The 27044-nt window shown below is 30.6% G+C and overlaps 1 protein-coding gene across 5 annotated transcripts in view; it reads right to left on the reverse strand.

Moving 5' to 3' along the window:
- LOC111683915 (kinesin-like protein KIF21B) overlaps positions 1-27044 on the reverse strand; it is a 368894-nt gene that overhangs the window by 164529 nt on the left and 177321 nt on the right. For all 5 annotated transcript variants that reach the window (XM_046956603.1, XM_046956602.1, XM_046956601.1 and 2 more), the window contains one exon: positions 24495-24895. In XM_046956603.1, coding sequence (XP_046812559.1) covers positions 24495-24895 — 401 coding nt within the window. The remainder of the gene's footprint in view (positions 1-24494; positions 24896-27044) is intronic.

Here is a 27044-nt window from a genome sequence, read left to right on the forward strand (position 1 = left end):
TGAAACTTTTAACAGAATTTCCTTCAATTACTGCTGAACCAGATTATTCGAAACCAATTAAACATAACACAGTTCACAGAATTGAAATTAAAGGAAATCCTCCTTTTTCAAAACCTCGCAGATTAGATCCCTTAAAATTTAAAATCGCAAAATCCGAATTCAAATTTTTGGTAGAATCTGGTATTTGTAGAACATCACATTCATATATATCTTCCCCCCTACATCTCGTTCCAAAAAAGGAACCTAACGATTGGAGACCTTGAGGGGATTATCGTAGATTAAACTGCATTACAATACCAGATAGATATCCTTTACCTCATATTCAAGATCTAACAACAGATTTTAGAGGTAAGAGAATCTTCTCAAAAATTGATTTAGTGAAAGCATATCACCAAATTCCCATGGCTGCAGATGATATTCATAAAACAGCCATTACTACACCTTTTGGGATGTTTGAATTTATCAGAATGCCTTTCGGTCTTAGAAACAGTGCACAAACATTCCAAAGATTCATCGATGAAGTTTTCTTTGATATAGATTTTGTATTCACTTATATAGACGATGTGTTAATTGCTAGCGAAAATGAAGAACAACACTTAAAACATCTTAAACTAGTTTTCCAACGACTTGACGAATATGGTCTCAATATCAAATCATCAAAGTGCATTTTTGGAGTATCAAGTCTCGAATTTTTAGGTTATCAGATTTCGGCTGAGGGTATAAAACCATCCAATGCAAGAATTAATGCAATCCTTTCATATCAGAAACCAAATTCGATAACAAAACAAAAATTTATTGGAATGATAAACTATTATCATCGATATGTACCAATGGTTGCCAAGTTTCTTTCGCCTCTTCATGAAATAATAACCAAAGCTTCTAAAACGAAAAGCAAAGAACTAGTATGGAATGTTGATGCTGAAAAAGCTTTTGATTTACTGAAAGTTAAATTTTCCGAGAAAACTTTACTTACTCATTTTGATAAAAACGCTTACCTAACTTTAGCTGTAGATGCTTCTAATTTAGCCATTGGAGCTGTTTTACAACAACGTAAAAACAATAAAGTTGAACCACTTGCATATTTTTCTAGAAAATTAACTCCAACTGAGTGCAAATATTCTACATTTGACAGAGAACTTTTAGCAATTTATTCATCCGTAAAACACTTTAGACACTTCTTAGAGGGAAGAGAATTTTCAATTCTAACAGATCACAAACCCCTTACATATGTGTTGGATTCTAAAGTTGAAAGATCACCACGACAAACACGTCATTTAGAATACATAGCCCAATTTACTTCAAATATATGTTTTATAAATGGAAAGGATAATATTGTAGCCGATACACTTTCTAGACCGCCTGAAATCTTTGCTTTTTCTAACCAAAATATTAACCTTGAAATACTTTATAAAGAACAACAAGGAGATGAGGAATTAAAAAATCTTATAAGTGATAAGAAAACGAAAAATAATTTGAAAGAAGTTGATATTCCATCACATAATTTTAAAATATGGTGTGATATTTTAGATAAAACTAATCGTCCTTTTGTTCCACTCTCTTTAAGAAAAACAGTTTTTCATAATTTACATTCTATATCACACCCAGGAATTCGTGCAACACGAAAACTGATACAAAGTAAATATTTTTGGCCATCAATGCGAAAAGATATAAATTTTATGGCTTCTAATTGCATTGATTGTCAAAAATCAAAGATCCAAAGATATACCAAATCTGACGTTGAGAAAATAAATATTCCCCAAGCAAGGTTCGAACACATACACATGGACATCGTCGGACCTTTTCCAGTGTCAAATGGAAATAAATATATTTTGACAATAATTGACAGATTCACTAGATGGCCAGAAGCATACCCAATTAAAGACATTACAGCCCAAACAATAGTAAACACTTTCGCATACAATTATATCCCTAGATTTGGCGTTCCACTTAAAATTACGGTTGACCAAGGAACACAATTTACATCTAAATTATTTAACGATTTAACAAAGCTTTTAGGAACACATAAAATCCATACATCCAGTTATCACCCGCAAGCGAATGGAATGATTGAACGCTTTCATCGACAATTAAAAACTGCTTTTAAATCTAGTAACAATGTGAAAAATTGGTCTGAAAAATTACCCATTATTTTGATGGGAATTCGATCAACCATAAAGGAAGAACTCAAATGTTGTCCTTCTGAATTAGTTTATGGTCAAACATTGAGACTACCTGGTGATATGGTAGTTAAAAATAATAATATTCCACCTTTAGATGAACTACTCCAAAGATTAAGATCACATTTTAATACAGTTCAAAGCAAAGTTATTCATCATAGTAATAGTAATAATTGTTTTATACCTAAAGATCTTTGGAATTGTGAATATGTTTTTGTTAAAATACTTAGACCGAACAGTTTAGAATGCCCTTACGAAGGACCCTTTAAAGTTATTCAAAAAAAATAAAACACTTTTAATATCCAATGTGGTAATGTTATTAAAACTCACTCAATTGATCTACTTAAACCAGCACATATTGACAAATCAACACAACTATCAAATAATAAACCTAACACAACCTTCCACATTCAATAATAAGTTATTTTTCTTTAATTTCTATTACTGGTGGGGGAGTAATGTAGTGTATCACTACATACTTCTATTTCTTTTAAAAACTTGTATTATTTACTTTATGTTATTATGTTTTTAAATCAAGTTTTATATTTTTTTATTTTCAAACTTGTCTTTATAATTTTTCAATTCAACAAATAAATTTTGTACAAAGAAGTTATTAAAATAAATAAACCTTTTGTTATAAAATAAACCTTTTTATAAAATAAAATAACTTCACCGATACATAAAGCATGCAAAAGGAAATAAACTCCCGGGGAATTATTGTTCATACTTGGTCAGATAAAGAATCACCGTCACTATCTTCTAATATTGCGTTTACAGCTTCTTCTAACTTTTGAAAGCATTACAAACTTTAAAACGTTTAGAAGTCATCACAAAGAATTACTCTAACTTTTAAATTACAACACGACTTATCAACATTTAATCTTACACTAAGAACTTTAGTCAAGGCACTTACTACCAGTAGAATTAATACATTCATATTTTGGGAATATCAGTCTTTCATTGATGTGCATTTATATCTCTGTAAACACAATAGTTTTACCACATTTTATATATGGATTCCGCCGATGTACTCAAATGAGTACAGTTGTATTTAACAATAAAATTAAATAAGAATAACTTTGTAAAAGTAATTAACAATAAACTTTGTCGAAACAATTTCCTCATTATTAGATCTATGGTGAATTTTATCATCATATGTCAACATTAATATGAATATTAGGCTAATATTTGGAAGGGTGCCTTTAATATGGGCTTTAGTATGGACCGTGCTCTTCCGAATTAAAATATGAATTTTTTTGGTCCAATATTTATAACCATAAACTGTTTATTGTAAGAGTGGTTACATGAAGGGTAGGGGTAATTATGGACCTATTTTCATCGGTTTCTATTATAACAACACAAAAAAATAGAGGAGACAAAAGAACAAGACACGTATATCGGCGTTTTGAAAGTTTACATCTGAATTTCATTTGAGTGGGGGTGTGGTTAAAGTTTTCCAACTCTGGCACATTCAGAAACAGAAACAGAAAATGGGGTTTTGGATCAGTTATCGACCGATCCTCACCAAATTCAGTTGAAACATATTAGTTTCAATAAAACTATAAAACCGTAATTTGGAGCCATAGATAAGCGTTAAAGTATTTTTCTGGATTAAATCTCATATAAGGGTCATTTATTTATATAAGATCTTCATAACTTTTGTACATAAATTATGTAATTTTCAGTAATAATGAGATTTAAAGTAATTTTCTAACTAATAATAAAGGTCCGATACTAATAAATATCTGAAGATATTTATTATTTATGTAGAATTTCACCGTTGTACTCGCGTTAAAGTAATTTTCTGAAGGGGACCTTATATGCGGGGTAGGGTCAATTATGGACCAATCCTCATAAAATTTTAGAAAATGACTTTAGTTCATATAAAACTTTTTTATGTCGAATTTTTATGCTTTATATGCTTTTTAAGGTCAGATATGAGCATTAAAGTCAATTACTGAAGGGGCCTTATATGAGATTTAGGTTCCCATAAGACATGTTTGTGCCGAAATTCACCGCTATATATGCTTCTTTCAGCCTGTTATTAGCGATAAAGTCATTGTTAATCTGGCCACACCAATTTCGAATATTAAGAATCCATTTTATGACAGTCGATATATATATTTTATATATATATATATATATATATATATTATATATATATATATATATATATATATATATATATATATATATATATAATATATATATATATATATATATATTATATATATATATATATATATATATATATATATTTTATTATAATATATATATTATATATATATTTATATATATATATATATATATATATAATATATATATATACATATATATTATATATATTATATATATATATATTATATATATAATTAGATATATATATTATATATATATATATTTATATCTATATATATTTATATATATATATTAATATATATTATATTATATATATATATATATTATGAAAACTAATCGCATTTTATTTTAGTAACAAGTATAGGGTATTATATTGTCTTCTTACTTGTTTCCTTATTAACTTCTTACTTGCTTTCTTATTAATGCAATTTTTTTTTAAATTTTTATAAAATGCAATTCTTTTCTTGTCATAAGTCTTCTTGTTTTCCATTTCAATTTTCAAAATATTCTCCTTGGTGTTCTCACGTTCATATTTAGATTCTTTAATTGCTAAATTTTCAAATTAATTAGAAGTAGTCATCGTAGCAAAATAAAATTTGATACACCAGTTCGCCTCTACCAAGTTAACATATATAAAATTTTTCAGAAAAATCAGATCAAGGATTTCGAATATGAAGGGGATAAAACCCGGTAAATTTGATATCATATATTCTATACGAATCAAAACCCTATTTGGGGGAAAATTAATGGGTTAACGTTAAAAACCTCAATAGCTTTTTTCACCATTTAGACTCTTTATTGCGTATTTCATACACTTTATTTTGAATTTTTAACACAAATTGGATCCATTCATAGGATAATGTTTCATAGTTTTATATTTTAATAAAATATTAGTTTGTGGTCATACCTAATAAATGAAAAAACATACTAATATTTTTTTTTGTTAATTGAGTTATTATAAAAAATATTTCATATTTTACTATCTATTCAATACAAATTAAATTTTTATCTTCTGTAAACATTAATTTTCTAATAAAAGTATAAAAACGACTAAATTGTACATAAAAATAACAAAATTTTTGAATTTTCATAGCTTTGTTAGGCAAGAGTATTTTACAAATATTTTTAATAAATTAAGACATTTGTTTATCAGAAACACAAAAAATGTTTTATATTTTAATAAAATATATATTAGTTTGTGGTCATACCTAATAAATGAAAGAACATATTAATATTTTTTTTTTTAATTGAGTTATTATAAAAAATATTTCATTTTTTACTATCTATTCAATACAAATTAAATTTTTATCTTCTGTAAACATTAATTTTCTAATAAAAGTATAAAAAAGACTAAATTGTACATAAAAATAACAAAATTTTTGAATTTTTTAATTAAGACATTTGTTTATCAGAAACACAAAAAATTTTGATTTTTAATAATTATACCATTCACTTTCGTGAGAAGGGTATATATAAGATTGTCATTCCGTTTGTAATTTCTATAATATAATTTTCCGACCCTATAAAGTATATATATTCTGGATCCTTATAGATAGTGGAGTCGATTAAGCCTTGTCCGTCTGTCTGTTGAAATCAGTTTTTAGAGGTCCCCAGATATCGGCGAGATCCGAATCTTCAATAATTCTGTTAGACATGCTTTCGAGAAGATCGCTATTTAAAATCAGGAAAATCGGTCGGTAAATAACGGAGATATGAGCAAAAATCCGATTTTTTTTCATGCTTTGTTAAAAAAGCAACAACAACACTGTATATTAGAAAAAGATGTACACGTGTGTGTAGATGTATGTATATGGTTTTATTCAGCTGTGTATTTTTTTATGTTTGGATGCTGCTGGCGTCATTGCGTTGTTTATTTTGTTTTTGTTTTTCTGTGTTTTTCGGTATGTAGTATAGATGTCGGTTGGTTTAGATGCCTTGTGTATTTTGTTTTTTATTTCGTTTAGCGTTGTTGTTGTTCATTTTGTTTTGCTTTTGGTGTAATGTAGTCGGGAAAAAATTTATAAAACTAATATGTTTAAAATACACTATGGTGAAGGGTATATAAAATTCGGCACAGCCGAATATAGCACTCTTACTTGTTTTTTTATTAAAGCTATCTGTAATCAACATTTTTCATCTTACTAAAATTTTTTGACTTTAGAGTCCTTTTGTGATGACGAATAGTGTCATATCAATAAAATTTTTGCACACAAAGCTGCTTCATTACTTTTCAACGATATATATTTTATTAATATTCTTTACAACAAATTTTTTGACTTTTGTCTTCTGGACAACGTATTGTGCGACAATTTTTTGAACCCGGATAAAATATTGAATTGAACATAAAAAAATTAAGAATCAAGATTTTAGGATAAATGATACGTCAAATTAAAGTGCATTTTTTATGTATTCAAATGAGGCATACAAAACTGTCAAAGTTTTTTTGCTGATATACGGAAAATACTATATGCTATGAAATTTACTCTGTACTAAAATTGTAATATCAAAATTTGACTAATTTTGTCATTGCTAAATCGACTCAGAAAATAATTATAAGCCAATGGTATACTTTAAAGTGGGCATATAACCATTAATATTGTGCGTTATAAATATCAGAAAGTGGTGTAGAGTTTAAAAACTTTTACTTTAAAAAATAGGTACAATTTACAATATTTTATATACAAAATGTTTAAGATTTAGTAAAAATTGACAAAGATCAATTAAATCAAAGAACAAAAGATTGTTTTCACTATTTTGCCAAAAATGAGTTGAATTTGAAAAAAAAACAAGACAAGTGTTCCAAATGTAAGACGATTTTTTTGATATCTTTATTAGTTTAAAATATCAAAGATTACTAAATTCTGAGTATTTACCCGCTTAAAAACTTGTGTTACTTGTTACTAAGAAGACAAAGTACTGTGCGACGCGGTAGAAGTGGCCTATATGATTTGTTTATCGGATTAAGCAATCCTTTTTCCCTCCCGCCTTTGAATCAGTTATGATACACTCCATGCAACTTTTTAAAACGGCATCTACCTTGGCCTACAATTTTGGAATAATTTTTTGCTCTGCTCCAATTGGATTAGCGACCAATGTGGGTATACATTCAACAGAGGTTACATAATTCTCAGTGTTGTAGAAATTTGTCTCAAACATATCAACGGTCTTAAATTTTCTCCGAAAAATGCAGATATGCTTGGTTCATCTAGCCATTCTCTGACTTGTTTGTCAATTTCGCATCTATTATTTAATCAACTTTAATACGTCGTTTTCTATTATAGCTGAATAAAAAATATGACCCTCTTTTACGACATAGAAAACAATATATAGCACAATGTTATCTGATTTTACCACACATTTATGACAGCCTACTGTCGTTATTGTTTTACCTCAAATTTCCGAGAGAAATTGTAAGTATTATAATGGAGTAAACTAATATCGCTGCCAGTATCGACCAAACAAAAGACAGATCCTTCTACACCTTAATAGCCCTAAAGATTCTTCTTGAAGCTGTAGGTATATCGTTTGTCAGTGCCTGGTATCTTCAGTAGTATGGGACTTTCTTTTAAGTCCGTGTTGGACCTAGTAGACGCAGAGTAGCGTCCTCAGGTCTTCCACTGTCAGCTAAAATTTTTCTCAATTCCAAGGTAGTGCTTAAAAGTTTCACAAATTCGTACTTATTTAAAGTTTAAATATATGTAAAATACCGTTAAATTCAAAAATCAATACGTTTACACCATGAGTTGTATATACTAATACATACACATATTCAAATTATTTTTACCGCAATATCCACTTTTTTATTTGGGAAATCATTTAATGAGGAATTTTTTATTGAACTGGCTTGAAATTAATATTGTTTTCAACACAATTAGTTGTAATTTTTAAAATATTTATTTTTCTATTTTACATTTTCTTTTAAAAACTCAGCCAGAGATGGAAGTTTTCTTTTTTGTTATTTGGTTTTTTTATCAAAAACTAGGTGAACGTTGTTTTTAATTTATATGGTAAACTAAAAAAATGGCAGTACTTTTTGGAAAAAAAAATATTTTTAAAAAAAAAATTATTTTTCACTAAATTTCAGAAGCTTAGTGGTGAAGCTAATATTTTTAATATTTCTAATATTTTTTAAAGACATTGGTTCAATTCACAATCGATGTTGTAGTGTTGTATGTGTTGTATGTCAGCAGCTGCTACAATAGTCATAACAATGTTGTTGGTATTTTCTATGCAAAAGTAAAAAATTGGTAACACAGAAATTACAAACAAACAGCTGTTTACCAAAACAATATTAAAATTTTATTAAAAACTTTTTTGTTGTTTTGTTACAAACAGCTGTTTACCAAAAAATATTAAAATTTTATTAAAAACTTTTTTGTTGTTGGAGTTGCGCTGGTTCTTTTTGTTTTAAGTAAAACACTTTTATTTTTGATTTTATAATTTTAATTTATTTTATTTGTGTAGTTTATTTTGTTAAAATTTAAAATTTTTTATTTACTTTTCATAACAATTAAATTCATTCATTAACTGTTTTATACTTTTTTCCTTTTGCTATTTTATTACTTTTTTATGGTTTATATTTAGGTATTTTTATTTAAAAAAAAGGGTCACACTTGTTTGACTGTCAAAACTAGAGTGATCTTTAACAAATTATTTTGATGCTTGTTAGCAAATTTATGAAAAAAAGAAGTGAGAAAAAGAGAATAAAAAAAGGACCGTTAGTATGGTAAAGGGTGTTTCAAAAAAAGTGTTAACGGTGAACATTCAGGCCCCCATGACATGGTAAAGTTTACCACAGGTTTTGAATGGGCCCTGAAAATAAATAGCAGGCAGATTTTTCGGCCACAACTTGACCTACTTCGGTTGATAGGGCTCCGTCCCGACGTAATAATGGGTATATTATTGGATTGAGGGTCAATGTCAACCAATGAATTTGACGGGAAATCAGCAGTGGGGTCTGCGAGGATGGGTCCAGTGTATGGTTTTATGGGAAGCTCATCTGTTATTAAAGCAGATATCTTGGTTGTCCACTTGTTTCTGTCGTTGTAAGACTTAATTTCAAAAATGTCAAACGATTTCGAAATTTTTGAAATAGTGGATGATCGATTCACAATAGCTCTAGTGCTGATCCAGGTGCTGACATGTTCTGTAATCTTTATGGATGCAGTGGGAATAAAAACCAGGTTCCAGTTGAAGAACAGTGTGTTTAGATCAATACTTCTTGGGTCTACTCGTCGTGACGTAGACCCACAGGCTTGTCTTGATGGTTGTGGGTTGGCACGGTTGTGGGTCGGATGTTTCGGGTCCTTTTAATTGTTCTGCGCCATGTAGCAACGTGTTATTGCTGTGTCGACGGATATGGCATCCGTACTCGCTTTTCACGCTTGAGTTGTGTGTGATCGTGCAAGACAGTTCAAACAATATTTTTTAACCACCATGAGTTCATATCGCTCTGTTGTGGTATAACTTAAAAACTTTCTGCACGTACGGATATTATGATCTTTCATGCAAATGCCGCATGAAAATTGCCAGTAGTCGGGTCTGTCTATGTAAATAACTAGGGAGTATACTAATTTGCAAATAAAACCACAATTTTTGTAATTGGCCTGGTGATGACTCCATTTTTTGTCTTGATGTCGACTGTTCTAAAGTTCTGGTCAGGTCTAAGGTAGGTTTTTGATGATTCGGCCCATTTGCCATTCGTTGGGCGGCAAGTTGTTCTTTTTGATGACAACCAGATCGTTGTCTTTAACGTTGTTCCTCTGTGTCTTTCATTTGTATCTGCGATGGAGTCCAGCTAGGTACTCGGACTTCCATTTTTGACAAAATGGGTGGTAGATGACCTTTAAGCATTTCCATCGGTTGATGAGAGTCAGATTTTCGCCGCTTACATCGGGTTCAGCTTGGGTCAATAATGAACTACCAATAAGGAAGTGTCCAGGGGTCAATGGATTAAGGACATTCGGGTCATTGCTAGCAGGACTTAAAGGTCTAGAATTTAGGCACGATTCTATACGAGTAAGAATTGTGAATAGCTCTTCAAAAGTGAATTTCATGTTTGGTATCATCTTTTTGAGGTGAGTTTTATATGACTTTACACCGGCTTCCCAAAGGCCGCCTTTGTGTGGGGCTCCTGGGGGAATAAACTTCCAGTCGATATTTTGATGACTATAATGATTGGTCACGTGGTTTTGAATAGACTTTATAAAGTCTAGACGGTCTTTTCTGAGGAGTTTTGCAGTTCCGACCATTGTCTGAGTAGATGAGTGCGGGACAAACGGACGATTTCCTACAAAAGTGTTCCATGAGCAGGGGGGTATCTTTAACCAGGATAGCACGATTGTTGAGTCGGTCCAATAATATGTCTTGGTATTTTGAATTTGGAGATTTGGTATAAGTCCACATGCAAGATTTGCCAATAAGACGGATCCACACAGTTCTAAGCGGGGTACCGATATTTGCTTAATGAGAGCTACATGGTCTTTGAAGCCAGAAGAAACGTGAATAGTGAGTTTTCCGATTGAATTCGAACATAAAAGGTCGCCTTTTCTGAAGCATCACTAAAACCGTGAATTTCCACATTGCAATTCGGACTATATTGGACCCAACGGGGAATTTTCAATGTATTTATTGTGGGACAGCTTTTTATGAATTTTTGCCACTTTAGAGAAGTCAAGGGTTTTATTATGTCATCCCAATCGACTTTGTCTAACCAAATCTGTTGTATAATTAGTTTTGCGTCTACTATTATTAGGGCTATCCATCCACAAGGGTCAAAGAATTGTAGATAAAACTTCTCTTTTGGTGTAGTTTTCTTTTAATTCGACATCTGGTGCTGTGAATGTAAATGACTCTAAAGAAATGTTTCATTTGATTCCAAGAGTCTTAGTTTCGGTGTTTTCGGACAAATTTAACCAATCGAGAGGTAGGTCTTGTATAACTCGTGGATTATTTGAGTTCCATTTCATCAGGTCAAATCCAGCGGATTTTAAAACTGTTGTAAGTTCTTTTCTTGATTTAATGGCGTCAATTAATGTGTGTCCACCTGCTAAAACATCATCCACGTACATGTTTTGTTGAAGAATTTTTGACGCGAGTGGGTGAGTTGACTTTACATCTTCAGCTAGTTGAAGTAGGGTTCTAATGGCCAGAAAAGGGGCCCAGTTGACTCCAAACGTCACTGTCAGGAGTTCGTAATCCTCAATAGGATCGTTTGCTGTTTGACGAAATAATATCCTTTGATATTTGGTTTGAGTCGGGTCAATGAGTATCTGTCGATACATTTTTGTGATGTCTGCATTTTCCACAAAACGGAAGAATCTTCTCTTCAGTATCAGAAGCACTAAGTCCTGTTGAGGTATGGGTCCTGGATGCAAAATGTCGTTTAAACTCTTCTTGTTTGAAGACGGACTCGAGGCGTTAAAAACTACTCTAAGTTTCAGCCTTTCAGGTTTTATTACTGCGTTATGAGGCAGGTAATAATTTGGGTTCGAGTTGATTTCCAGGGCAGAGACTTTACTTGGTCGTATTGTTTTTTGAGTTCGGGTTTCTGGCTAAGCATGCGCTCCATTCATAAGAACTGGGCCAATGCTATGTTTCGCGAAGTTCCAATTTCTTCGCTATTTTTAAGGGGTAGGGTAACTATATACCTTCCTGTGTCATTTCTTCGTGTCGTCGACTTGAAATTGTTTTCGCAAAATGTGTCCTCATCTGACCTCAAAACCTGTTTTGAGGTCTCCTCCACCTCCCAAAAGCGTGTGAGTATTCGGTCAATGGACGATGTGTTGAGTAGTGACATGGTTGTTCTAGGTTGTGTCGTTGATAATATTGGTCCCCCCACAATCCAGCCAAATACAATTTTTTGTGCTAAAAGGGATCCAATAGACCGCATCGGAGTGTCCATGCAATATATTGAGGGGCCCAGGACGAGGCCTATAAGCAAGTCGATGGGTCTGATTTGATTGAATTGAGGATCTGCAAGTTCTAACTCAACAGTCTCATTGAAATGTTGCAAGCCTAAAGTCTGAGGTGGTAAATTAGATGAAAGTGTCTTCAGGACTGGTGCCCAGACTTCTAATTTAAACTGTGAATCCAAGATTAAATAAACAATTTGGTTTTCCTAGCATCTCCTCCAGTCTTTTCATAATTTTGCTAAGTCTAGAATTGTTTATGTATAACGCGGTGAAAAGGTCCATGTCACAAAATCTCCATAAAATGTGTCCGTGTCACAAGGTGGTAGCCGCACAAAAGAAATGTCATTATTTTCTATTAATTGATTTCCAACAGCAGAAATCCGTTCTTGTTTGCTTGGGTTTGATATTGCTTGAATTTCTGCGTTGATTGACCCTAAGCATGATTTGTATGCAGAAAGGCCTTTTTTGTAACGTTCGCGAAGCTTAATTCTATCGATTGATTTTTCTTTTGAATCTTCCTTTGTGTCCCTACACTCTTCGTACGTCCTTTTGACTTGTTACCATAGAGAATCAAGTTTGACCCGAAGTACCTCAAGAGAGTGAATGTTGTTTTCGGCCGCGTTTTGGGTATACTCTATTTCAAAATCTAAAAGGTCATTTGTACAATTTACAAATTTATCGAGTGCCATTGTTTATTTTGTTAAAAATTCAAACCGATAAAAATATGGATCAAAATTGGGTTAAAAAATCCCTGCAAGCGATTTTACAACATGAGTAGTCAAAACTAATAATTAATTTCAAATTGAATTACTGATTGTAGGGTATTTTGTTTCCCAGTAATTTATCAAAAGAAGTATGGGTGGTAACCCTGTTTGTTTTTCTACTTCTTATTTACAGCGACAAAAAATCTAAGAGCGAACCCACACACTAAAGGGTTTGTGTTTCTCTTAATTGTATTTGATTTTTTGTACTTACTCGTTGTTGTTAGGTCTTCTTTATTTGAGTCGCTGTATTTCAATTTGGGTCTCTTGTTGTTTCCTCGTTGATTGGGTCTCTCTTGTTCTTTGAGTTTCCTTTTGTCAGTCATTGCATTTTTTATGCTATTAGGAATTATTATCTATTTTTGAATTTTTGCAATTTTTAATAATTTTTTTGTTCTTGTAAAAACAAAAAAGGACCGTTAGTATGGTAAAGGGTATTTCAAAAAAAGTGTTGACGTTGAACAAACTGTTTATTTATTAGTTTAAAATGTGGAATAATGAAAATAATAGAATTTTAAATAAAAAGAAATTAATTTGGTTTATTTTGCTCGTTTAATTAATTTAATATTATTTGTGTGTTTTTTTTACTTTTTACATTGTTTGTTTTGCTTGTTTTTTTATTGTGAACATAAACTTATGACTTGCTACAAAAATCTGTTCACAATCACTGATACTACACTTTAGTATATACAATATACAACTTGATTGTGATTTGAACAAATGTTTTTGTAACTATAATTCAGTTGAGTGGTAGTGTAGAAAAAAGTTACTAACAGTTTATTTAATTGCGTGTTATGAATTGTGTTTTACAAAAGAGAAAAAATAAATTTGTATTTAACAACCATTATTTGACGCGCCATAAAATAGCTAAGCAGTGGTGCAGTAAGTAGAACATTTGACTAACAAACCGAAGTATCTATTTCATATTTTCGCTGGCTTTATTATTAACAAGTTAAGCATGGCTGACCATATGATACTTCAGTCAGTATGTTTAAAATGTGAAATTTTTTTAATTATAAAGAATTCAATTTGTTTTTTAACTTAATTGTGGAATATTTTTACTTATTATTGACAAAAAAAATTTTACAAAGGGCTCATAATGAGTAGGGGTATATATGGGCCTATCCCTTTAAATTATGGTAAAGGAATTTACGTATACTTCAAAATTATTTCTGTAGAATTTAATCGTGTTATTAGTGTTTATAAAAGATTTTCAAGTCATTTTCTGAAGGGGAGTTTGTATAGGGGGATAGAATCAAATGAGGCTTGATCATTTAAAAAATCGGTAGTGCCAGATATTGAGATAACCGAAATTTGAGTTCTATTAGAGACGCTAACACGTGCCGGGCGTCACTCAAAGTCTGAAAATACCCAAATTTTCTGAAAAAAATTTAACATATAAGAATCATAATGTACATATGTATGTAGATATAGTATTTCAAAAAGATGTAAAACACAAAAATTTGCTAAAAAATGCAAAAGTTATTGAATATTAAATGTTGAAAAAATAAACTTATAATGGAAAATATTCTAATCGTGAACATGTTGTCAGCTATGATCAAAAAAATAATTTTCCGGTCAATTCCGGCCAAAAATGATTTCTTATAATTATCTAATTCTGATAAATTTTGATGGTAGCTAACACTTCAAATCGTACAATTTAAATCATATATCGATTATTGCTTAACCTTGTGACTGTTTATACATATGCAAAGTTGATAATATTTTGCCTGTCGTTTTATGGTTTTTAAATTAGAATTTAGACACCTTTCCATAAAAGAAGGCTATACTTTTTCCTTTAAGTTTTTCTTTGTAAATTAGCACGTATTTTAAAGTAGTCTTACTAAGTGATCATTCAATGTGGTTAATGCGATTTTGTGCGGTTTACTTTTTTCCGATAAATTAAGTGAAATCCAAATTTTGAAAGACTGTAGGAAAGGAAAAGGGGCTATAAGAGGTTAGGTGAACATTGTGTCTACTACTGTTATTTATCAGGAATAAGAATTATAAATTTCATCTGCAACTTCCTGCAACTTTAGTGACTAGAGCATTTTTAATGTGTTCGTCTATTACAAATGCTGAACTTTTCCATATATTTCAACTTCATAAAAATAGAGAAAATTATAGTACAAAATCAAATGGAGCAGGGAAGGGTCAATTATTTTATTATTTACTGAAGTAAATAAAATTTGACAGAAGGATTTTACCGCCTATAAACTTGTTTATGTTGATATTTATTTATGCTGATATTTATCACTCAGTTAAATCCTTTTCTTAAGGATCCTTTTATAGAGGATAGCCAATTGGCATAAACTTTTATACACATATTAATGTTCATATAAAACATGTTTGTCTCGAATTCCATTGCCAGACAGATATTTAAAAGCCAGTAATGAGTGTTAAAGTAATTTTTTGAAAGGTACCTAATATGGGAGGTAGGGTCAATTATGGACCAATTCTGTGAAATTAAGGTTCCTATAAAACTTGTTTGTGTTGAATTTCATTGACATAAAGATATTATTAAGCCAGTAATGAGCGTTAAAGTAATTATCTGAAGGGGACCTTATATGATAGGTAGGGTCAATTATGCACCGATTGGCAAAAAATAGGTCGAGAGGTATAGGTTCCTATAAAAATATTTTATGATGCTCCTCATATAAGATCCGAACAGTCCAATGGACACATAGCCAGACAAGCATAGATGAATCGACTCGGAAAGTGATTTTGAGCACAAACGCATAGTATCCTCAATACTATAGTGTGATACTAATATTTATAAGACTAATATAAATATAAAAAACTATTATATGAAATGGACCTCATAGGGACATTAGGTTAAATGGACCGATGTAAAAAAACATCACAGATTTTTTATTTGATGCTTAAAACATACTCCTCATTAATTTTATAACAATTGTTGCGGGGATATGTAGCTTAAGCACACCCAATCACCATAATAATGGTTTATGCCAAATTTTTCCCAAATATTTTTAAACTTGTGATCTGTAATTTAACATTAATAAACTCTGGAAGTGGTTTTTAGTCTATTGGAGCCCTCTAAGCTTAGTTATGTACTATTATTTTCGGTTTATACTAACCGAACATAATGCCACTGTTTGACTCACAATATTTATACTTTAAATATGCAAGGATAGGTGCTAATATTAATCCCTCTTCCAATTTTAATACCCAAATAATAATATTCTGTTAAAAATTCATTTAAATTTATTTGTAAATTCTTTTATAAAATCGATTTGCCACGGAAGGTTTTTGCTTCAAAATGTCCCAAGGAACGTTATATAGGGTCTAATTTGGTCGATAATAAAGTGGATCACAAAAAATTTATTAATATTTTCTCAGATATAATAATTTATGTATTTTTATTGAAGGTGCCACTGTGACTGCCCTTTTCGTCAACATGTGTTCATATGGATGTCAAAGTTGTTCATACAAAGTTTGAGAATTTTAACTCTTGCAATTAATCAGATATGCGACTTTTAATACTTGTTTTGTATGAGAAAAATGCGCTTAGTCATCTATAAAGTCCAAACAAACATTTATACATATTTCATATATAACCAGTGTGCTTAGCAACCCAAATTGCAATGTAAATAAATAAGAAAATTTTGTAGGGCTAGGCTAAAAATTAAATGCCAAACACCTTCAAAAATAAAGTGTGATTTAGTTTTCATAGTAAAGCATTAAGCTATTTATTCTTGAATAAAATTGTAGACATTTAAGTAAAATTTTGAAGGGGACTTTTTATAGGGGCTAGGGTCAAATAATGCCTTACTTATAAAGTTCATGAGGGTAATCAAGTATAGAAATTGGTTTTATAAATTTTTGTCGAAATACGAGTATAATAAAATTAATTTTGAACTTAAAAGCCCTATTCGGCGGGTTCAGTTGTATGGGAGCTAGGTGAAATAATGGACCGATGTTAAACATTTTTAATAGGCTTCGTCTATGGCACCATAGAAGATCATGTGTCATATTTCAATTATCCCTAAAATTGCGACCTGTGTTCACAAGCCCCATTACAGTGTTTAGTTTTATGGGGGCAAGGTGAAGTAATGGACCGATCTCAACCATTTTCAATAGATTTTATCCCTGAGACAGTAAAATATTATGTACCAAATTTTATTGGATTATCATGTAGTTTGATTACAAGGTTTACAAGCCTTATTCAGGGTTTCGGGTCTTGGTGAAATAATGGACCGATCTTAACCATTTTCAATAGGCTTCGGACAATAGAAGATCATGTACCAAATTTCATTAAATTATAAAATAAAATTGATTACAAGGTTTACATGGACGTACGGACATAGCTAAATCGACTCAGAAAATGATTCTGAGATGATTGGTATACTTAAAGGAGGGTATAGGAGCAATATTATTGTGCGTTACAAACATCAGCACAAACCCAATATAGGGTATACAAACGCTGATGAAGCAAGAAGATTTGTGGCTTTTTACAACTATTATTGGATATTCATCAAAAATTTTCCGATTATTCGAGACATTTGACAATGTTGTTAATGAAAAATATTGAGTTCAAGTGGACTGAGGGTTGCGATTTGGCTTTTAAACATATTAAAAATACATTAATGAGTCCAACAATGCTTCAGTATCCAGATTTTTCAAACGAATTTTGTGTTACAACTGATGCAAGTAAACAAGCTTGTATTGCCGTTTTGACACGAAAGTACAATGGAAAGCACCTTCCAGTCGCATATACCTCAAAAATATTTACAAAGGACTAAAGCAATAAGTCAACCATAGAACATGAGTAAACAGCTTTTATGCATTAAAGGCCATACATACAACACAATTCTTAGTCAATAAAAAATCCAAGTTCAAAGTTAAGTTTTCCCAAGGCTCGAAGGAGTAATGCGGTAAACTAAAAATTAATAACTTACGAGTGGAACCTAGTGAGAGCAAAATCAGTTGCCATCTACGGTACTTGACTACAGTCCTTATGAGTTGGTTTTAGGTAAGCTTTCTAATGGATGTCAACCATTTAATGAGGTTCAAACAATAGTTCCTTTATATAATATAGAAGATTATGCTAAGCAACAGATTAGAAGTAGCACATAAGAGATCCCGAGAGATATTGGTAGGTATAAAAATATCCTACTAGAAGACGATCTAGTAGGACATCAGTACAAATTTCAAATACTTTTGTAAATATTAGTAACAACTCTTTGACATTGAACAGACACTAAAAAGTTGTGTAGGACCATACACAAGTTTTTTAGGCGCTCTAATAGTTTCTCAGATATACGAATTTTACTATTTTAATTATATGGAGGCTCCAAGTAAGTTGAAAGTCTGTTTTTTTTCTTAAAAATGTTCAGATGAGTATTAAAGTTCTTCGAGCAACATTTTTAGATTTTAACTGTAATAGTACACAAGATAAAACAATTTTTGTATTTCATTTATATGGCTGGTACGTCTACTTTTATCCTAAAAAGTAATATTGACACTAAAGTGGCTCCCGCAAAATTTGAGAAATCTAACTGTTATATTATCTCAAATATACGAATTTTGTATTTTCTTAATATGGGCCTGGCTCCTTTCCCACTTGAAATTTCAAAATAAAAATTAGCCTATTCCAGACATACAACAATACGCTGTTTAAATTTCAATAAAATCGGTTCGGCCGTTTAGTAGTATATAACGTTCAAACAAACAAACACACATTCATGTTTATATCTTATAAGCTACTTCTAATCATTGTTAAAAATCGTAAGTCTATTCTTAGGAACTATATATTCATTTTAATTGTTCTTATCTTTTATTGTTACATAATTTCTTAAATCTATATTTTTAATTTCGTAAGGACCTTTATATTGTGGATCTAATTTTGGCCTACTTCATTTTTATACCTACCAACATCTCTCGGGACCTCTTATGTGCTACTTCTAATCTGTTGCTTAGCATAATCTTCTATATTATATAAAGGAACTATTGTTTGAACCTCATTAAATGGTTGACACCCATTAGAAAGCTTACCTAAAACCAACTCATAAGGACTGTAGTCAAGTACCGTAGATGGCAACTGATTTTGCTCTTTTATCATGTACCGTTACAAGATATGTTGTCATATTACATATTACTGTTACAGCATAAGAATTTCAATTATATGATTTTGGTAGAGGACCTATGTATATTATCCACTATTACTGTATCACAGGCGGGGGAAACCAACCCCCTAAAACCGAAAATTTTTCATACAAAATACAAAAATGAGGAAAAAAAGAAAAAATAATATAATTAAAAAATACTCACTAGGTTCCACTTGTAAGTTATTAATTTTTAGTTTACCGCATTACTCCTTCGAGCCTTGGGAAAACTTAACTTTGAACTTGGATTTTTCATTGACTAAGAATTGTGTTGTGTGTATGGCCTTTAATGCATAAAAGCTGTTTACTCATGTTCTATGGATGACTTATTGCTTTAGTCCTTTGTAAATATTTTTGAGGTATATGCGACTGGAAGGTGCTTTCCATTGTACTTTCGTGTCAAAACGGCAATACAAGCTTGTTTACTTGCATCAGTTGTAACACAAAATTCGTTTGAAAAATCTGGATACTGAATCATTGTTGGACTCATTAATGTATTTTTAATATGTTTAAAAGCCAAATCGCAACCCTCAGTCCACTTGAACTCAATATTTTTCATTAACAACATTGTCAAATGTCTCGAATAATCGGAAAAATTTTTGATGAATATCCAATAATAGTTGTAAAAAGCCAGAAATCTTCTTGCTTCATCAGCGTTTGTATACCCTATATTGGGTTTGTGCTGATGTTTGTAACGCACAATAATATTGCTCCTATACACTCCTTTAAGTATACCAATCATTTCAGAATCATTTTCTGAGTCGATTTAGCTATGTCCGTACGTCCATGTAAACTTTGTAATCAATTTTATTTTATAATTTAATGAAATTTGGTACATGATCTTCTATTGTCCCAAACCTATTGAAAATTGTTAAGATCGGTCCATTATTTCACCAAGTCCCGAAACCCTGAATAAGGCGTGTAAACCTTGTAATCAAACTACATGATAATACAATAAAATTTGGTACATAATATTTTACTGTCTCAGGGATAAAATCTATTGAAAATGGTTGAGATCGGTCCATTACTTCACCTTGCCCCCATAAAACTAAACACTGTAATGGGGCTTGTGAATCTTGTAATCAAACACATGTCGCAATTTTAGGGATAATTGAAATATGACACATGATCTTCTATGGTGCCGTAGACGAAGCCTATTAAAAATGTTTAACATCGGTCCATTATTTCACCTAACTTCCATACAACTGAACCCGCCGAATAGGGCTTTTAAGTTCAAAATTAATTTTATTATACTCGTATTTCGACAAAAATTTATAAAACCAACTTCTATACTTGATTACCCTCATGAACTTTATAAGTAAGGCATTATTTGACCCTAGCCCCTATAAAAAGTCCCCTTCAAAATTTTACTTAAATGTCTACAATTTTATTCAAGAATAAATAGCTTAATGCTTTACTATGAAAACTAAATCACACTTTACTCTGTGGGTTGCTAAGCACACTGGTTACATATGGAATATGTATAAATGTTTGTTTGGACTTTATAGGTGGCTAAGCGCATTTTTCTCATACAAAACAAGTATTAAAAGTCGCATATACTCTCATCCCACTATGTGACGGTTCCTATAGAACTTATTAGTGTCGCTGTACTCGCATTTTTAAGCTATTAAATTTTGACTCGTATAAACCTTACTTCTGTGAAATTTTATTGCTATAATCATATTTTTAAGCCAGTAATGAGCATTAAAGTAATTTTTTGGGAGGACTTTTTATGGGAGGTAGGGTCAATTATGGACCGATCCACATAAAATTTCATAGAGAGATTTTGCTCGTATAAAACTTATTTCTGAGAAATTTCATGTCTTTACTCGTATTTTGAATCCAGTAATGAACGTTAAAGTAACTTTATGAAAGGGACCTTATATGAGGGGTAGTTTAGAATTTGATGTCACTACATGCTAAATATCCTTCGAAAACACTTTTTCCATTTCTCATCAAAAATGATCGATAATCGTCAAAATACGGTGAAGTCGTATCCATAAGAAATCCAGCGGTTTAGTTTTATGCGTGAAAGGATTAAACAAATAGAAAAGCAGATAAAAGCGTTTGGCTCAGGTGCCGACGTCTTTGTCATTCCCGCAACGATAATAGATATGGTAAAAGGTCCGATTGAAAGATGGCACCGTTTTCTAAAAAACGCCATTAAATGCTATACTAATACAAAGTGGCAAGATGCGTTACTATTAGTACTGCTTGGGTTACGATCATCTATTAACCCAGATGTTAGATATTCACCCGCGGGGATGACGTACATAACTACTTTGAAAATTTTAGGTCAATTCGTAACGGAGACGACATACAAAAAAAAAACAAATGCAAAAGATAACTAACATGTACACATGTATTTCTAAGAAACGATGCTCTACTCAAACTATTACAACAACAATATAGTGGACCCTATCTGGTCCTAAACCGAAACGACAAAACGTTTACAATAAAAATTAATAATTCCGAAAAAGTTGTATCAACAGATCGTATTAAACCTACTAGAATATTAACTTATCTTTAGGATATAGAATCCACAGCAATCACAAACAATCATCAAAAAAACAATCAACGTGTTAGTAAAAGAATTCGTTTTTATGAAGGTTAAAACTTGTATGGGTATTATGGGCATTCTACCTGTTGTAAATTTTACTTTATAAATTTTCATTTTACTTTATTTTTATGTACATAAATATTTTTTGAATTACTTGTCATTAATTATTATTTGTTTTTGTTTTTTTTATTTTTCAATAAATTTTTTTATTTAAAAACATTTTATAAAAAATCGTAAATAGTGTTGTTTCAAAACTAAAAATGATGTTTTGAAACTGCCATGTAAAAAAATATAATTAATCATAGCTGAGAACAGGTTCACGATATCTTTTAAGGACATAAAGTTATATTTGAGTAAACATATTTTATGAAATAAAAAAATTTTAATAACTTTTACATTTTTCAACCAATTTTTGTGTTTTACATCTTTTTGAAATACTAAATCTATGTAAGAAAAATCATAATTCTTTAACAAAAATCACATTTAAAATCGTTGGCACTGAATTGCGTATTACTTTTTTACAATACAATAAAAAAAGAAATATCATATAATATTTTTTCCGCTTTAAAATAACATAAAATGAACACGGCCCTAAAAAATGAATAGTTTTGTCAACCACTGGATATAAGGTGTGTTTCAGAATTATAAGAACACTTTTTATTATAATATTTTTCTTTAAAATATTTAATAAATTTTATAAATTATTTTGGAAACATGATCATCTTTGAACGTGCTTTTTATCGATGTGCAATTTATCTCCATTTCTTTCGTAATTTCTAATATTTTTCAAATAACAAGTTTGTCTGTGTTTCAAAATTATAAAAACACTTCATTATTTTTTAAAAATTAAACACAATTTTAAAAAATTATTTGGTAATTCGGACTCCCTTATATTTTAGAAGATTAAATATTCCAGAATTCACACTTTTTACTAAAGTTTTTATTATATTTTGATCAATATTTGATGATTCCTGTGAAATTCCATTTTTTCGTAAATTAAGGCTTTCGTACGTTGATTTCCTAAGTAAACTCGATTGGGTTGTATCCCCTAAAGACTTTCCGTGGAATTTACATCTAGTTAGCACTGTTGACCACTCTAAAGCAGGTGTATTTTTGGTGTTAAACCAGTTTTTGAAAAATCTTATGTTGGGTATAAAGCATTTTCTTGCTGAAAATTTAGTTTTTGTTGGACTTTGTGTCATGAAAAGCACAAAATTAATTTCTAGAGTTCTGGCGTAGGACGTGCTGTTAATTTTACATGAATGAAATTGGAATTGGAGTCAGACGACGGATCAAAAAGCTGCACTAACCATCAGCAACCCATCGCCAAAATTTCTCTTGGGAAAGTGTACTGAATCCTTGCTCATATCTCTGCAATATCCTTATTTTTTTATCTGGATTCCACTTTTTTCCTTCGAAAATATAAACTGATGTAAAATTTATAGTTATTTTCCCATTTACAAAAATAATAGATAAAGTCCAAAGTAAATTAATAAAGTAGCGACACGAGTTGTTGTACAACAAACGTGTACAAAAACCACAGAAATTTGTACAAAAGCAAGCGTTAAAATGAAAACAAATATGTCAACATAAACATTTTTGACAAGTAAGTCCACAAATAGCAAGTTTAAAAAAAATAGTCAGCTGTTCAAATGAGTCTACTTTATAAATTTACTTTGATAAAGTCATACTTGGATGTAATTTGCTTGCATGTTTTCTTTCGCGAACTGGAGCTTTGGAGTAACATGATGGGGTAGAAACCGCGGAACTTGCATCATTTTTAATTATTTTGAATTATTTATTTCTGAAATTGTCCTTCACACTGTTATTTTAGGCACTGAAACGCCAATCTGAGCTTTTATATTTCTTAAACTCAAAGTTGAATTGTTCTTTTTGCGTATATTATGGGGTATTTCTCGCTGGGAAAGAGTTTTCTGACATGCTGATCACTTAGTTTGTGCTTAATTATCACGATAAATAAAAAAAAATAACAACTTTCTCAATTCTATCCAATTTCTGAGCAATTTGCCTAAATTTCAAAAGTTGGTCTTTTATGGCCGAAATTTTACCTTTTGCTGGGTCAGAATGAAAAAATCTACATGGTACGTCAAAGACACAATTTTTTTCTTTATTTTAGGACCAATTATATCCAAGTTTTTTGGCCTACTAAGTTGCATAATTGGTTTTTATTGATTTGGTTTTATAATTATGCAACATTAAAATAACGGAAAACTTTCAGAAATGCAACAACAATAATCTCAAAATTATTTTTTTGTATATGTATAAATAGTAAATGCAAAAATGTATTATTTGTACACATTTTTAGTAGATCCATTCAATACTTGAAGAGAAATTCGAAAAATATATTTGTTCTTATAATTTTGAAACACACCTTAGATAAATTTTAAAGTACAATATAAGCTTTGTTTTGAGATGCTAAGCTTATTTCTTTATTTACGTTCATGATAATCAATAGTTCACATTTGAAATATTTTCCATGAAGTTTATGTAAATAAATTCCAGAACAATTAATTTTTTAAAAATATAACTTTGATAGACACATGTAGTGCTTAATGCACTTAATGCATTAATGCTAATGTAATGTCGAAAGCGACCGTTTTCATTTAATGCAGAAGAAAAGGATAAAAATTGCAGAAATTAATTACAACCTTATTGTTGTGTTCATAGTGATTTTAAGTAAATTTCAACGATGTAAAGCGAATTTAATTTTTAAATTAAAAATATTAAAAAAAATTATTTTCGTTTCGATTGAAACGAATTTCTGAGAAAAACCTAAATTTTCCAACCCTATTACTTACCTTAAAGCATCCTCTGGCTTATGAACTGGTTTTATTGATGCACCTACTATTGATATTTGTCCATTTTCATTTTCCTGTATTTTAAAATGTTTTCCCTTGTTGTATGGGTCCAAAAGATCGATTATTTCTTCATTGTATAATTCAATAAACTGGACTGCAACGCTAAATTCTGTATTAGCATTATCTGGGTTAAATTGAATATTATCTTCAATTCTAGAAAATATATGATGAACAGCACGGGGTATTATGCCTTGTTGTTGTTCGGATAATTCATATTCAAATCCAGAACCCATAGTGTAAGTTTTACCTGAACCAGTTTGTCCATATGCTAACACTGTAGCATTTAATCCATGTAAGGCTCCTTCAACAAGACGAAGCACACATCCATCATAAACATCCACCTAAAAAATTAATATAAACAAGATTTATGCGTAAGTATAATATAAAAAATACCAATAATAATAAATGAAAATTGAGAAATGTGTTGTTTATATTTGAAATAGAGCAGAACAATTATATTCTTGATTTACAGCGGAACATGGTTATGCTCTGCAAACTTTTTAAAAATTATTATTTTTAATCTACTAAATATTGAAACTTTACTGAAATAAAATAGAGTTAATAAATAGATTCAAATAAACGCTGCGAAATATTCGATAAAATTACTTCCCTAAATAGGATAGCTATAGCTTGAAGTGGGGTCTTAGCCCAATTATAACACTCTGTCTTAGTAAGACCGACTTTTTAGCTTACGCTTCTATAATTTGATGAACTGCTTGGTCAGTTTCTCGCTTTTCCATAAAATTGTGTTAAGGTTTTTGCTAGATTTTTTAAACGTTTGTATTTCCTTAATTTTTCTTTCAATTAATAAAAGATTATTCTTATAACACGGAAAACATTAATACAAAACTGGAATGAATTTTGTAACAAATTGCATGAATCGAACATAACTTTTTTCCCAAACCATTTTCATATTGAAAGTTCATAAAATATATGTACTTTTACATGACGATATTCATGAAATACTTACGTAAAAGTCCACTATTTACAATTCTGTTTACATAGTAGCGAAATTTGTATAATAAAAAATAAAAATTAAAATGCTGAAAAACAAAATTTTAAACCGGAAATCATCAGCAAATCAGCACAGTTAACAGCAAATGTCATCGATTTTAAACTAAAAATTATAAAGAAATAAAAAATTCCAAAAAAAATTCAATGTTTATTTAACAAATAGAAAAATAAAATCAAAATAAATTTGGAATATTTTAAATTTTGATTATGTTTAAAAACTTATTTTTAAATATAATTAATTTTCAATAACCGTCAATAAAAGCAGTTAATAAAATTTATCTGAAACATTTTTCTGTGAACGTGATGTGTCCAATCCTTCAGAAGACCTGCGCTACCTATTATACCGACCATGCTCAGGGTTTGGGGTGGTCTTCTTGCCTCCATTAGGATAGACTAAAAACCGCACATTAATTTCAAAGGTAGCTTCAAAATTTCAGGAGAACAATTTTATAAGTAGGATTTAATATCTTATACAAATTTGTACATAGCTAAGTTATTGTCTTCTAAAAAGATTCACAATCCAAAAAAGTAAAATTAATCTCGCTATATCTATTTGTGATGATAAATATGTATTATATTCAAAAATATGTTGAAAATAGAAAAATTATTAAATTATTAGATTGTACGGAATACTGTAAACACATTTTCATTAATCCATAAAATACTGCATATGTTTTCAGCAAAATACAGAACAGGAGAAAATAAAATACATTAACAATTATTTTCTAAATCAGGACATTTTTAAAAGTCGAAATTTCTATTGTGTATTCTATTTGTTAAATAGTTTTTTTGGATTTTTTTCTTAATGATTTTTAGTTTAAAATCGATGAAATTTGCTGGCCCTTTTGAAGAAGGATGTTAACTATGTTTGCTGTTGATTTCCTGTTTTAGATTTTTTTTCAATATTTTTTATTGTACGAAATACTCGGAGGAGTTTTCCCGTTTTCCTACCGAGAGCGTCCCCGGGTGGTGATGGACCATCCGTCCTCCCCCGATTTTAGTTTGACTTAAGCTGAGCGAGGGCAGATTGTCCACCACCTGGGAATAGAGGGGGTGGTGATGGACCATCCGTCCTCCCCCGATTTTAATTTGACTTAAGCTGAGCGAGGGCAGATTGTCCACCACCTGGGAATACTACATTCCTCGCGGACCAAAAAACTGTAAAAAAAACATGGAAAATAAAAAGATGAAAGTTATGGTGCAGGGCCTAAATATCCCAGTACCGCGGCAAGTGTTGATCCACGTGCGAGTCACGTGACGTCGTCATCCCACAATCGTGAGCAAAATTCTACTAAGGAGGTAGGTAGCTAGGCATGAGATGTCAAAGCTGTCAAAAGTAACAGTAGTTAATTAAAATTTTCCCTTTCCAGATCCAGTTATTTTGTAGGGTCAAGGCACAAGTAGAATTTTGTGTCTACATCGCCCTTTCCAGATCCAGATTTTGTGAGGGCTATGTGTTTTCAAATATATAACAAC

Source organism: Lucilia cuprina, chromosome 2, assembly GCF_022045245.1.
Source record: "Lucilia cuprina isolate Lc7/37 chromosome 2, ASM2204524v1, whole genome shotgun sequence".
NCBI classification, from domain to species: Eukaryota; Metazoa; Arthropoda; class Insecta; order Diptera; family Calliphoridae; genus Lucilia; species Lucilia cuprina.